The sequence below is a fragment of the Ursus americanus genome, chromosome 3 (assembly GCF_024610735.1).
Source record: "Ursus americanus isolate L20-20 chromosome 3, mUrsAme1.1.p, whole genome shotgun sequence".
NCBI classification, from domain to species: Eukaryota; Metazoa; Chordata; class Mammalia; order Carnivora; family Ursidae; genus Ursus; species Ursus americanus.
In genome coordinates this window covers 7396495-7414588 of record NC_142129.1, presented here as the reverse complement: position 1 = coordinate 7414588, position 18094 = coordinate 7396495, and the positions used below count along the sequence as shown (strand labels likewise).

The following is an 18094-nucleotide window of genomic DNA, read 5'->3' as shown; positions in this document are numbered from 1 at the left end:
GTCTTCAGCTTATTGTCACGTGATAAATATGACAAAATAAATGAACACAGACCAGTACCAAGTGTCAGTGTTATCCATTAGCTTCTGCTCAAAGTACTGATCCTGTCTGCTCTGATTAGAACTTGGTATTAAGAATTCTTACTGAATGGGGGCACCTGGGTGCCTCAGTCAGCTGAGTGTCCGACTCTTGGTTTTGGCTCAGGTCATGATCTCAGGTTGTGAGATCGAGCCCCACATGGGGCTCCCCACTTAGCGGGAAGTCTGCTTGAAGATTCTCTCTCCCTGTCCCTTTCCCCACTCATATGCACTCCCACCCCAAATAAATAGATCTTTAAAAAAACTTCTTACTGAATATACTTATAGTTGGAATCACATAATTTCTTGTGTATATCACAGATATCAGACTTTTAATACTAAGTACCTTACAAAATATCAGTGTCAGAGCATAGGACAGTAGTAAGAGCAGGCAGCGACGGCAGCTAACAGTAAAGGCTCTTGTGTTCAAAGCACACAATAAGAGGCCTTAAGCATGACCTCATTTAACCCCACAAAATCCCCTAAGTATTAGGATTCTTATCCCCATTTTATAGATGGGAAAAACCAAGATTTAGGGAGGGTAAGTCACTCTAATTACATGGCAAATATGAACTCTGTACATCTGAATTTTAATCATTACACATCTGAAATACTAAAAAAAAAAGTCAACCATCAACTACAAACTTTGGAATACTGTTTCTGACGTTCTAACCATTAAAATGTTAAAAGCTCTACAATAAGCATTAATACACATTCCAAAAGAACAGACTTCTACCTAATATCAGAAATGAGAGAACTGGATTTTATGCTTAAAATGGAGACCTACAGATAATATAAACCTAACAAAACATTTACTCCAAGGTTCTACTTTTGATCCCATTTAAGCACATAAAATTTCCCAGCCTGCCTGCCTTCCCTCCCCATCAGAAATGTTTTATACCCACCCACAGTCCATTCAGGAGCTGACCCTGGTTCCTCTAACAAGTGTCAAAGACAGAGCAGGCAGCCAATTTTAGGCTGAGGCTTTTATAAAGAAATTACATGATTCCAAGTTTGCAGAACCTGTTTCCAATTTACAAAATGGATTATGATCTGAAAGTTATTTGGAATACAAAATGGGATTCATTCTCAAACCAAAGCCATTTATCCTTCAAGCTTCATTAGAACACACAAGTCCCTCTAACAGAGAGGATCCATGATCAGATACCGAGCTCTGGCTAAGATGAACTGCCAAACCCCTACCATCGAAACATCTTTATAGATAAGAATGGTAGACACCCCCCCAACACCTAAGTAACCTAAGATCAGTAAGACTACCACATAGAAATCATAAAAAATATGTAACATCCAAAAAAGGCTCTTTCACCCAAGAAGTTTAAAAAATTCTCCCTTAAACAATGAATTAAAACATAAAATATTCCTTAAAGTTACTTATAAATACTAATACCAAACATAAGAACATAAGGGAGATTGAAACAATACTCTAGAGATAATTCATTGCATGTTAACCACATATATCCCAAAAAAAGAGTAAAGAATGAAAACAATGCAGGGGCACCTGGGTGGCTCAGTCGTTAACCGTCTGCCTTCAGCTCAGGCTGTGATCCCAGAAGTCCTGGGATCGAGCCCCATATCAGGCTCCTCCGCTGGGAGCTTGCTTCTTCCTCTCCCACTCCCCCTGCCTGTGTTCCCTCTCTCACTGGCTGTCTCTATCTCTGTCAAATAAATAAAATCTTTAAAAAAAAAATGAAAACAATGCAAAAATCACATTCATAAAGAGAAAAATGGTAAATCTAATACAGTAGTGGATTCTGAGGGGAAAACACAAAACAGATTTTCAAAATAAAATAAAAGAAACCACTTCTGAAGCTCATCAAGAAAAATGAGAGAATGAAACTTAAGAAGCTAGAAAAGAATCGTTAGAACACTTAGATCAACTTTATACAAATAAATTTCAAAACCTAGGTGAAATAGATAATTTTCCAAAACTGATCCAGAAGCAAAAAAAATAAATAAAAGTACCTACTAGTACCAATATTACTTAACACTGTACTGAAGATACAACCCAATGTAATTACACAAGAAAATAAAGTCATAAATACTGGAAAGACAGAATATATCAGTAACTGCAGATAATTTACTTTCATAACTCGAAAGCTCAAATAAGAATCCACTGAGAAACTAATATAAACAAGGACAACTGAGTAAGGTATCAAGGTTATAAAACATATAGGATTTAAAGAGAAAAAGCCAGGCAACAACCCATCAATACCTAGAAATCATCTTAAGAAAGAACTTACAAGAGCTACATGAAGAAAATTTGAGGTTATTAAAGGACACAAAAGGAAACTTGATCATATGGTTACACTTAATCCTCATTTTAAGATATCAGTTTTCCCTTAGGTAATTAATAAGTTTAAGGGGATTCCAATAAACATATTACCTAGACTTTTTTTTTTAATTAGACAAACTAAAGATTCTAAAATTTACATTAAAAAATAAGCAAGAATAGCCAGGAGATCTCTGAATAAAGCCTCCTGGACAGAAAGACTCAAGGAACAAATGCAAAGAAGAAACCCAAGCACACATGGTGACAGGGAATGACGGCAGGCGGCATGGCAGCGACTGGGGGACTTTCCAGTAAATGGTATAGAAACAACTCCAAGCCTTGGAGGTGGGGAGGAGGGGTGGATCCAAAATTCTATCAGAATAAATTCCAGTGACTCAATGTTAGATGCAAAAGAACGAACCCCATCTAAACCCGGCGCATCGGGTTCACCTGGACATGCGGGAAATGACGCACGGGTACAGCCAGGGTTCCTCACTGTGGCGCTGTCAGCGCGGGAGACACAAAACAATGCAAACGCTGAGCCTTAGGAATCAGCTCGGCAAGCTCCCCGCCTCCCACGGCGGAAGTCTACGCAGCCTCCACAGCCAGGAGTAATACCCACCATATTTATTAAGTCAAAACGGGGAAAAGCCTGAATAGTATGGCACCTTTTGCATAGGACAGCCAGAAAAAGAATATCTTTGCATTTTGCCAGAAAAAAATTGACATTAGTGGTGTAAAGAATGAGGTACAAACTCTATGGATGAGGGCAGAAGTGGCAGGGAGAGTTCACTGGACACCTCTTAATACATTTTTGAAACGCAGGTCATGTGAATGATGGTCTGTTTAAACAACGATGACTAAAAACAAGCCAGGTACTGTTTTAAGTATTTTACTCTGCGTAAACTACAGAGTAATAAATTTAATCCTCACAACCAAGAGCTTATGAAGTACTATGTTATTCTCTCACATAGACAAAAACAAAATTAAAGCACAAAATATTACATTTAACATATGTTTAATGATGTATTTACTGACTCACTTTACCTAGGAAAAACCTACGGGGTGTGATATTTTGTCGAAGTTAATGGAAAGCAACGAATACCTATGGAATCTATCAAGGCTAAATTATGAAGAGATTGGCTCTAGTGTCCAGAGAAGGAAACGGGGGCAGAGCGGCTGCTGGACCCACTGCTCCCACGTGCCACACGCGAGCAGCCCGCCATTCCACAGAAGCAAACTTCCCTGGAGTGCAATCACTATCTAACTTCTCCTTCCGAGCCTGAATAAGGAGATAATTATCAGGTTCAAGGTTCATCAAAATGACTCAAATCGGAAGACCACAATAAAATAACTCCTGTAATAATGTTTAAAAGTAGTATCTTACTTCCTTTCATTCATTTGTACAACACGAAAGGTACGGGAAATGCTGCAACAACAAATTGGAGGGACCATCTCACAGACTTCCAAGGACAGCTTCCGCCCGACTGTTTTTGCTGGAGTGGTATCTGAAGGCAATTTATAATAGTTTTAATAAAAACTGGACATAGTTTATAAAATGAATGTGTGTAAAGGTGAATTAAATTCAAGGCAACTCTGTCAAAGTTGTATGAAGACAACACTGCCGAGCGCAAGTAGGATATCTGACCTTCCTTTGATCAGGACTGGCAGAGCAGAGATGACTAAAATGAAGGAATCATCAAGATTAGGAAGGCGGTTAACAAGAGCAAGGACATAGGAAATATAATAATTCTAAAAATCTACTTCAAATTTTTCTAATTAAAGGTAACTACACCACTAACACGCACGCATGCACTTAAACCATTTCCAGGTCAGGATACATATCACACAACAAATTATGAGCAAAAACGCAAAATGAGACAAGATGTAACTGCTTGGGCAGGCTAATTAACATTACGAGGCGCCACTGGATAATGAGGTTGCTGTCAAAGAGCCGCAGGAACCCAAAATGGCCATCAGCACAAGGGAACGACTTCACACAGGCCAGAAGCCCCTAAGGGGGGGGACCATGCCACAGATGGTCGCACTAAAACGTAACATGGAAAAAGCGAACTTTTATTAAGTAAACTCTGTTTAGGAAACCAAGGAGATATCAGATATCTTTTCAAACTATGTGCCTCAAAAGCAGCTGGTGCTTTTTAAATTGTTCTTAAAAAATTCCCGTTACCCAGGGGCACCTGGGTGGCACAGCGGTTAAGCGTCTGCCTTCGGCTCAGGGCGTGATCCCGGCGTGATGGGATCGAGCCCCACATCAGGCTCTTCTGCTGTGAGCCTGCTTCTTCCTCTCCCACTCCCCCTGCTTGTGTTCCCTCTCTCGCTGGCTGTCTCTATCTCTGTCAAATAAATAAATAAAATCTTTAAAAAAAAAAAAAATTCCCGTTACCTGGAAAATTTCCTACGAAGCCTCAGTCCCCAGCAATGTCAGAAAAATACAGCAGTAGTATATGGGACACACTTAAATTTCATTAACAACATTTTAATTTTCTGCTTTCCCTGTACTCAAATGCAGATTTTTTTTTTTTTAAGATTTTATTTAGTTGACAGAGACAGCCAGCGAGAGAGGGAACACAAGCAGGGGAAGTGGGAGAGGAAGAAGCAGGCTCATAGCAGAGGAGCCTAATGTGGGGCTCGATCCCATAACACAGGGATCACGCCCTGAGCCGAAGGCAGACGCTTAACGGCTGCGCCACCCAGGCGCCCCTCAAATGCAGATTTTTTTTTTGAGAGAGAGCGAGTATGAATGTGCATGGAGTGCAGGGGGCTGGGGGGAGGATGGGACATGCCAGAGGGAGAGAATCTCTAGCAGACTCCCCACTGAGTGCGGAGCCAGATGCGGGGCTTGATGCCACGACCCTAGGACCATGACCTGAGCCAAAATCAAGAGTCAGACGCTTAACCGACTGAGCCACCCAGGCTGTCCCCCAAATGCAGATATTTTTAAAAGTAACTTACTCAGAAGACCCAAAACAAAAAAAGAACCCACTAAATAGACAAGAACATATATAAGCATCCTTTCAACCAATTTCTTGTTCAACAAAATCTGTTCATCAATGTCGCAGTGCTGCTCTCGGCTACCAGCTAGTTCACGGTAATAGCTTTATTACAAAACAACTGCTTGGTTAGCATTTATGGAAAAACCACTGACCTGTATTCCAAATTAGTGGGAGACAGGCGGCCCAAATTAAACACGTGCAAAAGACTTCCCAGCAACCCTCAAGCAACAAAGTACAAAAGCACGATAATCTGATCCTAACATATTTTTCAATCATAACTGCCAGATTAAATGATAAATTCTAGTAATAATAAATGACAACACTTTCCAAGTTGCTTTAAGACATAATTCCACAACAAAGATAGAAAATGAAAACGTACAATAATTGCACTTACGATGTAGGAAGCAGTCATATTTAAAACATCGCCTACAGAAAAGCGTATGAAATGAATGCAAGCTCTGCTCCCTCTGAACAGATTTAGCATTTGGTCCGTCTATGTTCGGGGTACATTCAGGAGGAAGTGCGCCGGGGAGCTGCTGCTCGGTGAGCTCTTTATACCTAACATTAACCAGAAAAACGCACGTGAAGGTGGAGCAAAAACGACTTCTCGGAAAATACAGTTTCTAAGCGGTGCCACGTATCATCTGTGATGCCCGTCTTGCCCAAAACACACAAGGAAACGTCTCACCGACAACCATCTTTATTTAGATGAAGAGCGAATTAAAAATTATGCACGGTGTATCAAGAATCAAGTTCCCGGGTAGGGTTCAGGTCATGAAAAATGTGACTATGTTCATTAACAAACTTCAACGACACTGACATTTCTACAAGTGTCCAGAGAAATTCTCCTCTCCACGTACGAGCGTCAGTGATGTTGTGTGTTTACCGCGCCTACAGTAACCGTCCTGAGCAAAGCGCCACAGACACAGGGTTTCGAGAACCCTGCCACAGTCAACAGAGGAAGCCCAGGGGCTCATCAGCTACCTTAGTTCCGTTTCTGATAAACCAAAATGCTGAGCTGCATACCGTACAAGACAACATTGCCTCAAAAGAACAAATCTTACTTTTCCTTTAGTTCTTCTGCTGTGCCCTTATCTGGAAACATTGAGGAAATGGCTTCAAAAATTTTATCAGAAGGAAATTTCCGAGGTGGGCGGCTTTCTTTATCTAAATGGGGAAATACGAAAGGGAAAGAAGATGAAAGTAAACAAGTTTTCAATCCTTCCTTCTCTCCACACAACTATACCTAACAAAGCGGATTTTCCTAAGAAATTAGCAACTCTGTGTTTCACTTACTCCTGACGTATGTTACATGTATCCAGGGAGTGCTGGTGAGCCAGACAAAGAGCTCAACATAAATATGGAAAGTTTCAGGCCCCCCGGGAGGCAGAAGACCCAGGCTGTGATCCCAGCTCTGCTACTGACCGGGTCTGTGACCCTGCCTGGCCACGGTCCACTGGGGTCTGATCTTCATCGTAAAACGAAGGAGAGGAGCCATGTGATCACTGCCTGTTACACAACCATTATGCCTCTTCCAGACTGCAGTTATTCCCCACATTCTTCTATGCCATTTAATAACGCACTCTGCCAAGTCTCCACCAACTATGGGCTCCGGTTTGGGGTCCTCTGTGTTTCTGATAAGCCATCACTCGTGCAGGGGTTAAAAGCATGGGCTCTCGAGTCAGAGAGGTTACCATCGCAGTGTTCTGGGTTCTGGTGTTTCCCAAGAGTGTAATCTTAAGTAAGTTCCTTAACTGCACTAAGCCTGTCTCTTCAACTATAAAATAGATCTGATGCTAACAGCCACCTTGTGTTGCTCAGAGAGTGACTGGCACCCACTCCTTGTACGTAGTCCATGATCAACAGGTTATATCATAACGATGATTATGATGATTGCCCAGCAAAATGCCCAAAACAGAGTACGTTCGTTTGTTAGCCAAAGGAAATAAAGACGTCCAAGTACAGGATGAAATGTTACAAATGATATTCTTATTTTGATTCTATTACCATTGATACGATATTTCAGAAAAAAAAAAAGAAAAAGAAAGAAGGAATTAATATCTGTCTATACTCTATCGTTTTTGAAAAATGCTGTCATGGCCACACACAAACCTACCATCTCTGTTCTCCTCTAGATCTTTCTGTTTTTCTTCTCTTTCATCAGGATCGTCTCCATCATCATCATCATCATCATCATTGTACTGACCAAGAGCATTCACCAACTCCACAAAAATTTCATCATTTATAAACCCACATTCTGAAATTCATCAAGTCAAATGTCAGAAATACACAGAGGAAAGTGGTGATGACAAAAGTTAACGTACGCCTTTTCTAACCTGGAAGAAACAGCCGGGGCCTATTAATTAGCACTAGAACACTGTTGTTAAAATGAGGCGGGAGATCATTTTCAAGACCGACCTGAGGCAAACTTAAGAAGAATTTCTCTTCAACACCTGTCATTTTCTCTTTAATCACACCATCCCCCACAAGTTTCCAGTGCCCGCTACTCAAACCTGATTCTCTAGAAACTAACTGTGGCCTCACCCTCCTCCCAATAACTCTTCCCGAGAGAAAGGACGGTGATGATGTTACACGCACTACCCTCCTGCCAGACTACTGTTGTGGGTTCTCCGGGATGGGAAGCACAGAAGCGGTGGTCACAGGGACAAAAGCACAGGTCCTGAGGCAGCTTAGTGGGGCGTCCTTCTGCGCACAGGGCCTTCTGGAGCCCATGCATCACACAAGCAGGGCCCTGACCCTAATTCTACTGTGAAGCAATCTTAAAATCTACAAATACTCAAACAACTCTATTTAATTTACATGTTACTGGCATTATAATTAAAGTTATAACCAACTATGCATCATTTTTAAAAATAGAGAAAACATTAAAATGTTTAGCCTTGAAAACAGGCCCAGGCCAGGCCAGCAAAAAACTTACTTTTGATATTAAAGAAAAATCTTTTTCATACCGATGCTTAAAAAATTCAAAATATCTCGATTCTTTGGCCCCTTTTACCAAGAGAATAAACACAGGGCTCACCTCTATCCCCATGTACTTTTCCATCATAATTTTTTATGAGTTCTTCAATGAAAGTCCCATCCTGGTCTAAGACTTCATCCCCCATGTAAGGAATGTTATGCAAAACAGTTTCATCTTCCACCTAAAAATAAAAAAATGTATTTTAAAAGCAGGCTTATCCTAAATATCAAAATATTTTTTAAGTCAATGTGGTGTAAAATACGATTTTTCCCAAGTAGATGTCTCTACCCAGCTCCCCAGATCTAACTAACAGACCGCAAACTCTAAAACATAAAATAAAGACCCCTCCCACCAATAAGAATTACCTCAGAAATCAAACTGTTTATAGGGAAAAAAATTAAGAAAAAATACCTATTCACCTAATCTAACATGTCATCAATCATTAAAATTTACCATTATTTTCTGCACCTCAAGAAAAGAAAAAGTATTGCATATTACCACATGACCAATCAATTTTAAGACACACCCAGTGTCTCTGAATCAATGGAATATGGTTTATCAAAACCACTTAAAATAGCCGTACAACAGAAGATAATAACATAAGGATTTCTAAACGTCACTTGATGATCTAGCTATTCAGAGACCTTCAATATGATAAAAATCTAGGGGATGTAAAATAGAGCATCATAAAGTTTATGCCAAAACAATTTGCTCTTCTACATAAAATAAGAACATTCTACAATTACATACAGTATTTCAATGCTGAGAGGAACAAGATGCCTATCAAAGCTGATCATGCTAAGCAGGAAGAGAGATGAGTTTATGAAGGCTTGGAAGACAACAAGGGAAAAAGAAGGCACTAACTTAGCAGGGAGAGCCGATCCAAGAAAAGTTCGGGAGAAGGGAGAATTTAAGAACACAAGAGACTGGAAGCACACATGCATGGGAGGGAGAGAATCTTCAACGAAGGATAAAAAAGACAGTAATCATAGATCAAGACTAGAGAATTCTAAAGTCCATATTTAAAGAGACTAAAGTGAGGACAGGTTAAAAAGAGAATTTTAGAAGGATAATTTTGATAAACAGAGTGGACTGGCTAGGAGGAGAGGAGGACAGGGCAGTTGCGGCCAGTGTAGGAGCCTCAGACAGGGAGCACGATCGACAGCCAAGAATACACCAAGAAAAGGCCACGAGACACGCATGGGACTGTCACATAGCAGCAGGCGGGAAAAACGAAGAGAAGGGGAAAATCTCAACTAATCCCCAGGTAACAAGTTTAGGACAACTGCAAAGTTCAGAAAGACAACAGAATCTTAGACGAACAGAGAAAACGGAAATTGGGAGAGAAAGTACATAAGGGATACAAAATTAAAATTTAGATTTTAATGCACTGATCTATCCAGAGCCAAACTTACGAACAACTAAAGAGTCCAGTTTGCACCACATCTCACTTTCACTAATCCCATTTAAACTAGGAGTGTTAATATTTCTGGATAAAAGCCAAAATTAAGTCACACTTGCCTCTTCTGTCTTCCTAACTGTATCGTGTAAGCTTTGCTCCCCAAAACATATCCTAACCATAATAAAGATAGTCTGCCTAATTTGCCTTGGTCATTGACCAGCAAAACCCATGGATAATTCTAAATAATACTGACAACTCTAAACACTATATCCTTTCAGAAGTTTAGTCTAAGAAAATATGAAATCTCCCATTACACTCTTGCAATATAATTCTTAAACTAAATGTTTCTGCATGAAGCCTTATACACACGAGGCAATTAGAGAAGAGTATCTGAAGTTTGTCTTTAATCTCCCACTGTGAAATCTTTAAGTTACTAAAGATATAAGAAACATCTTTAAAAAAAAAAAAAAAATCAAGGTGCATGGCTGACCTAGTTGGTAGAGCACATTACTCTTGATTTCAGGGTTTTGAGTTCAAGCCCCACGTTGGGCATGAAGTCTACTTAAAAAAAAAAAAAAACCTAGTAAGCAATTCCCTAAAGCAGGCTCATCAAGGACTCCTATCAACATTTTTAGCTTCTTTTACATATCAAGTAAATAATAAAACTATGTATTTTTTACTTAACACAAGAATGCACACTCAAATTTCTCTCATTTCACCTTCCTTCATCCTACTTCTATAAAGAATTAAATACCAGCATTTCATTACAAAAGCTATTGGGCCAGTGTTATCTGTGGAAATATGCTGAAGTTTGTGTTTTATAAGCCTTGAGAATATTTCATAATGTACATTATCATTTAATAACATGCTGTCTAAAACTGTTTCAATAAAAAGTTCTCAATTAACAAAACCTCTAAATCAGACTGAAATTACAGAATACTGACTGACCTTTTCAAGCATAAGAACTATAAGCTTCATCTTTTAAACATATTTTTAATCCCAGGTAGGATTTCCGCTTAACACTTTTCCTTTAGAGAATATTTTAACTAGGAAACTCTAGAAAAAAGACCACCACCACAAAGGCTTATTAAAATATGTATGGGGGGGGCACCTGGGTGGCTCAGTCGTTAAGCATCTGCCTTCGGCTCAGGGTGTGATCCCAGAATCCTGGGATCGAGCCCCACATCGGGCTCCCTGCTCCACTGGGAGCCTGCTTCTTCCTCTCCCACTCCCCCTGCTTGTGTTCCCTCTCTCACTGTGTCTCTGTCAAATAAATAAATAAAATCTTTAAAAAATATATATAAATATATATATACATAAATATATATATATGTCAGTTTAAAAAAAAATCACTGAGTGTTATCATTTCAATAACTTTTTTTACTTATATTATTCTTGATTCACCTTGACAAGAAAATTGTGTTTTACTTAAAATAAGTGATTATCAAGTAAGCAGATGACGCATGATTTACATACCATAAAATTCTGCTGTAGGGGAGACCACGAATACATTATGGGGACTGAAGCAACCGCATTCAGAGTCTTTAATGGGATGACTTGTGTTGGAAAATCCAAGTCACTGGTCACTGAACACTAGAACAGAAAAAATAAAATTGACTCATAAGAATTAAAGGACGACCTTAAGCTGTCAACATATTACAAAGGGACACTGCCCACTTAAGATAATTTTGAAAAGGAAATTCCTTTACCTAAGACAACAAGGTTCCTAAAAACCATGAGGGATTCTCTCCTTCTTACTTTCTTTTACTTAGGGTGAAAAAAATGCTTCAGATTTTGCAAATTTTCAAAAGTTTCCAAGAACCCTTCTCATACTTACCAGTATCAATCAGAATCAAAAACCATATTTGCTAGCCTCAGGTTAACTCACTATAAATTTCCTAGCTCAATGCTTAATTTCTTTTACATCTCAACCACATGAATAATATTATATATACCAGACATGCCTCTTAAATCTCACTTAATAAGAATATGGAAACTCTTAGGTTCACCTTTCTTATCTTTATCTTCCCTTTAAAAAAAACCCAAGCATCATTTGCTGATATTACCAGATGATAAACAAAGATGAAGGGTAATAACAGATCTGAGTTTCAATCACAACAAAAGAAGCTCATATCCATTCTGTAAAAGTATAATCTCTAAATTAATAACTAATATTATTAAGCACTTTCTATGTGCGAGGCACTATTTTAAACACATTACAGGTCTTACCATATTTTGTCCTCATGACAACACTGTAAGATGAGGACTAATTCTTAGTCCCCATTTTACAGGTGAGAAAACTCAGGTGAAAAAAAGGTTAAGTAACTGGCCCAAAGTCATCCATTAGGTAGGGCTAGAATTTTAAACCCAGAAAGAAAGTCTGACTCTGGAGCCTCTGCTCTTACCCACTACACATACTGCCCCGATCCCATATGTTTAGAATGTTTAAGTGCATCTACTCTCTTGAAATACCGTATTTCATCCAACCTGTGATGACCTCAATTTCAAGGCATTCCATTACTTTCTGCATCAGTGAGAAAATAATGTTGCCAGTTAAACTGTAACGTAATGCTTTCTTATCACAGCAATTCTAAGATGCATTCTAGCTTCAGATGTTAAAATGTTCAAAATTTTGCATCTTTGATTCTATGAAATACGGTAAAAATTGTGCCCAAGTGACCACAGCACTTTCTAGCCTGTCTAGGAATCCAGCTTTTCTTAGAGTACCATTACCCAATTATCAGGCTTCCAAGAACCTTCTCAAAAATACCCTTGGACATCTATTCATAATCTACAATCAGTGAAAACAGAGCAAAAAAGAAGAATTGAAGGAATAAAATGAAACAAAAAATCATATATATACACACGCATAATTATTAAAGGCTTAATTTTTATTTGAGAGGTCTTAAAAATAGCAGGACTAGAGCTGGTGAAATTACAGTGAAAATCTTTGGCTTACAGGCCACACCTGGCCCTCAGCGTCTCATCAGGCCAGGGGGACAATCTTGCAATGGTCACAGTCACTGCAGCAGAAAATAGTTCCTTCCTGGTGGAAGTGAAGGTTTAAAGATAAGAGTAGTTAGAAAGAACTGTGACAGTGATTAATCCATTAATTTGCTTTCCAAAAGGGCCAAGATAAAGATAATAATACTAGAAAGCTCATAGCTCAAGTAAATGAGAAGGTGTGAACAGTTCACTAATACTCCAGAGCCACCATCCCTCCCTGTTCCGCACTCTGATCTCGGATACGGTTCTTCATCCATCCGTCCAATAACCCAATAATAACAGCAGTTAACATTTATTGAGCACGTACTGTGTTGCAGGCACTGTGCTAAGTGCTTTGTATACATCATCGTAACCACTGCTCCTCTCAGCCTCCAGGGTCACAACCTCACAAACAAGGAGGAGACTGAGGCTCACGAAGTTAAATATCCCGCCTAGTCAGCAAGGGAGGAAGTTACCAAGCCAGGATGGAAGCCTAAGTCTGACTCCGACACCCACATGCCTCATCTCTGTGCTGCCCTCCTGCCCTTGAGATGCTCGCAGGGTCGGAGACCAAGCACAGCTGTGCACGGGCTGCTGCCCCAGAGACGCCCCCTCCCCTAGGCCCTCCTCTTAGTCCTATTACTACCAAGTCACCTCTGCTCCTCCCAGCCTAACTGTGGGGCCAGGAGCACTCATAATGACTGAATCAAGTATTATACACTGTCCGGGGATTTTAAGTACAAAGTAATTGTAATTTCTTACCAAAAAAAGTATAGAGTTTTGGGGTTTTGTTGTACAGGGAAGTAAATTAATACCGTGGCTTTAATTCTGACGATTAGCCTCCTTCAGAGCTTGGTGGGGGTGAGGGAGAGCGTCTTGCCTCTCCAACTCTGACTTATCCACCTGCTTTACTTAACATCTGAACCCAAGGTCGTACTTAAGGCTAGACAGCTTAATATTCCATTCAACTACCAGATAGGAGGGACTTTGCTTCATCTGTTTGCTCTAAGGATACAGAAAATGCTCTGAATCTACTGAATGAGGTCCACTGACCTTTCCCCCGAACAGAAAGAACTCAGAGAAGCACACAAGTATGAAGGCCAAGGCTGCAGCACTAAGAACTACCTCCAACCTCACACCTCTGTCAGAACCCATCATCTCAACCCTGAGACCTATGAGAGTCACCAAGGGGCCAGAAATCAGCTCTCTGAGGGCAAAAGCAGCTGAGACAGTGAGGTTTTACTTCTGTCTCGCAATGATACTCAGCACAGTGTCTCAAAAAAGAGTAGGCACTCAAAAAATGTTTCTGGAATGAACAGACTACATTTGCTGATTTTGCCTAATGGAGATTTCACTCCAATTTCTCTTTAAAGCTAAGAGAGCACCTACTTAGAAAATTGAAGGCTTACACCCACCTCATTATCTGTATAGTATCTCTAGAAACCTAACCCGTTCCTTAACTATTAACCTTAACTAATAACCATATTCCTTCATTTATAAAATAATATTCAAATGCAAAAGCATTTGTTGGTAAAACAAGTTTGGGAATTCTTATTTATTGACTTAACAGGAAAATTACTCAAAAAATTCCAGTTACTTACCAGTAACTTTTTTTTCTTTGAAAATGTATCATCCTTGACAGTTTATGTAATTAAGTCTCAAATCACTCAGAATACTGAAAAGGATTTTGACCTCATGGGTCTCCAAAGCATTTTACCTGATCAGTCAACTGTCCTGGACTCAGGAACTCACTAGGAGACCTACATCAACAAATAAAATTCTCCACTTCTCGTTCCTACTTGAGGATCACACAAGGAAGTCATTACAGGTGATTCATCATCAATGGTAAAGAAGGAAAAAAAAACTCTATTAGTTATCAAGGATGCTACATTTTCAGAGAAACACAGCTTACTGGTAAGTGACCGGGTTCCTCTGAGGATGGATAGACTTACATCAACCAGCTGGTACAATAGGCGACTGTGTGGCTGGACCACTGGGAGCTGGAGAGGGAAGTCAAGCCAAAAATAGTAGTTGTAGGAGTACACAACCAAACTGAGACTCTTGGCAGAAGGCTGGTTCCAAGTAAAAACTGTGTTATGGAAAATCGTAGAGGGAAGAGCAGGTGAATGGCCTGCAGGGAAGGGAAAGAAATTAACACACCCTACTATGTGCCAGGCACTGTGCTAGAGACTTTACCAAAGTTAACTTCTTTAAAATCCACCGCTACCCTACGAGGTAGGTATGACTCCCCATGTTACAGTGGGACATCCCCAAGGAAAATAGCCATGGCCATCTGGTCTCTGAACAATCTTTAACATCAGAAGGGTGAAGTCCAACTTCCGTATAGCGGGGGGAAAAAAATACAGTCAGTTAGCCAAGTTAAAAATATTCTTGGATACTGGTTGGTCCATTTAATTCATGCCAGAGACACAATGAACTGTTGATACTGTCTAGTATTCTTCAGCCTTTCCAAGGAAAAACAGTAAGGAACCATCTTACACCTAAGGGGTAAGGAAAGAAGGCATCAACTGCCACCTAAACTCTAGAGAAAAGCAGAGGATGATTTCTGAAACTGCCTCTATTCCTCAAAATCACAGGAGAGAAAAGATAACACAGCCAAATCTTAAGCTAGCCCTTCTGGCGAAAATGATAGTGTATATAATTTAATTTCAGACTGCTTTTATTTGAAGAAGTCCCAAGGAAAAAAACTGGAATGAGTAACTACCAAGTTTGGATCAAAAGAAGCTAGACAGAATGAGTTCCTAACCAGGTTTTGGAGGCTGATTAGGAGAAGGGGAGAGTACAAGACACGAGAGGCTCCAGCGGAAGATGGTCAGAAATAAAAACCAGGAAGAAAAATTCCTCATCAGATCATGACACAGACATATTTAATACAAGCAGCTAATCAAGGGTGTTGGAGCTAAGGAATCAAAGAGTGGCTCATAACCAAATTGTAAATTATTTCCATTTTTGTTGTTAAATATGTTACAGAGCCATCCCAGATTGGAGGAAGAAACTACCTGCAACACAGGGCTCTTGCTTCTGAGTTCACTTACACGTTACAGAAAGATAGCATCCTCGAAGTGTCAGTTCTTACACTTCTTATCAGGAGGAAACCCCCCCCACACACGCACACATGCATTTAACATAGAACGCAGAACATTTGGAACGCAATTTCAGGAACTTTAGACCCTTAAAACTCTTCCCTGCATCCTAATTTCAAAAGCCTAATCCCGAATGAAAGCAACCATAAACATATCAACCTAGTTAATTCTATTAAAACCCAACGCACAGGGAAAACCCACTGCAGTCTGGGGTCAGAAGGGGCTGTATTAAATCGCTCCCCATAATCTGCAGTTTTGCTAAAATAACTGGAAACCAGAAACTGAACGATAGCTAATACGCTAATTTTGGTGAAACTACAAAACACCCAAAAGGCACATGAAGCAGCTAACTGGAGCCACGCAAACTCAAACACCTAATTCAAGAATAGTCCTATGAGTGGGAAATAGGATTATTTCTGTCCCTGAAAAAAACAAAGACAAAAACAAAAGAAAGCAGAAACTAAGAAATGGAAGACCGAGTACTACTGGAGCCCCTGGTTTCCGTTAAGCGCAGCAGCGTGCTGGTTCTGAAGCCGCGCTTCCAGGAGCCGCGTGGGCTGACAGCGACAGGGCAGGAGCAGTGCGAATTACTGTGGAGAGAGCCAATGACGGCACCAGGCCATGGCCTCTGAGGGGAGGCACCAAGTCCGGGCTCAGGGGGTAGATCTGCTCAGGGGGTAGACTGGGGACCACCGATCAGGTCAGCCAAGTCTGATAATTTTTGCAGAAAAGATTTCTAACTGCTATTTCTAACTGCTATTTACTAAGCAGTGTTGCAACAACTAGAAAGATAAATAGAAAAATACTAAAAACCAAATCCCCATTCATTTTTATGTTTATAAAATTTTATGTTTATAAACATTTCATGTTTATACCAAAGAAAATTCCTGATAAGTGAAAACAACTAAACGAAGATGGAAAGGTAATGTATATAATCTTTACATCTGAGCCTTTAGAAACACAGAAATCAAAAGAAATTCTAATTTGACTATGTAAACATTTAAAACTTCTACAAATCAAAATATACCAGAAATAACATCAAAATGGGAGGATCTGTAAAACATGATATAAAAATGAATATTTAATAATATACAAAAGTCCTTAAAAATCCTAAGAAACAGTCCAACTTAATTTTAACATATCCAACACCTAACAGCCAATTATGAAATATAAACAAACAACAGAAACTTTTATACCTCGAGTAATGAAAAGCAAACAAACTAATAACTTTTTAACTATCACACTGACAAAGATCCAAGAGACCGATATTATGCGTTGGGAACAGAGATAAACAGACACTAACACGAACAGCTGGTGGGGTACAGATGGAAAATCTTTGGGGGGAACACTGTGGTGATATCCATAAAAATTTAAATATGCATATCCTCTTGACAAAGTCATTTTATTTCCAGGAACTTCTCCTAAAAAATTACTCAAAGATACAAAGATGTAGATGAAGGGTATTGACCGAAATACTAGCTGCAAAAGTACAAAAATAAAAACCTACATGTGCCTCTATTAACAGGGCAGTAAACGATGGTATATTCGCAGTATCAAGCACTGCGTTCTTAGAGACTGAGGACCTGGACAGAGGCCGCAGAGTGATGGCCCAAAATGCAGGGGGTGGGGAGATGGGCAAAATGGGGGAGGGGAGTGAGACAGAGTTTCCAGTTAGGGAAGGACTAAGTCACAGGAACAAAAGGCACAGCAGGGGCACCTGGGTGGCTCAGTTGGCTGAGCAGCCGACTCTTGGCTTCGGCTCAGGTCACGATCTCAGGGTCGTGGGCTGGAGCCCGTTTGGGCTCCGCACTTGACAGGGAGTCTTCTTGAGATTCTCTCTCTTCCTCTCCCTCTGCTCCTCCCCACCGTGTACTCTCGCGCTCTCACACGCTCTCTCTCAAATTAATTAATTAATTTAAAAAAATAAAAGGCACAGCCTAAGGAATATCATCAATAGTACTGACACAGTGTATGGTGACAGATGGTGTAAACACTTGTGAGCACAGCACGAGGTGCAGAGAAACTGAATCACTATGTCCTACACCTGAAACTAATGTAACAGGGTGTGTAAACTATACTCACAAAAAAAATTTTTTTTTAAGTGATGACCCAAATTGGCAGGCACATTTTATCTGGGCAGTAATCATTCGAAATACAATATATATTATCATTATTAATATGTTATATGTAGAAAAAGAGATGAGAAATTTAAAAAATCATAGGGGTTACACTACAGGAACTTCT

The 18094-nt window shown here is 39.8% G+C and overlaps 1 protein-coding gene across 13 annotated transcripts in view; it reads right to left on the bottom strand.

The window, feature by feature from the left end:
* EZH2 (enhancer of zeste 2 polycomb repressive complex 2 subunit) overlaps nt 1-18094 on the bottom strand; it is a 64996-nt gene that overhangs the window by 14881 nt on the left and 32021 nt on the right. For 6 of the 13 annotated variants that reach the window (XM_045792406.2, XM_045792404.2, XM_045792403.2 and 3 more), the window contains 5 exons: nt 11238-11354; nt 8420-8540; nt 7496-7636; nt 6444-6546; nt 5759-5937 (listed from right to left, as the gene is read on the bottom strand). In XM_045792406.2, coding sequence (XP_045648362.1) covers nt 5759-5937; nt 6444-6546; nt 7496-7636; nt 8420-8540; nt 11238-11354 — 661 coding nt within the window. Of the gene's footprint in view, nt 1-5758; nt 5938-6443; nt 6547-7495; nt 7637-8419; nt 8541-11237; nt 11355-14698; nt 14878-18094 lie in introns of all 13 variants that reach the window. The other 7 variants (XM_045792401.2, XM_045792409.2, XM_045792411.2 and 4 more) reach the window with 4 other exon arrangements.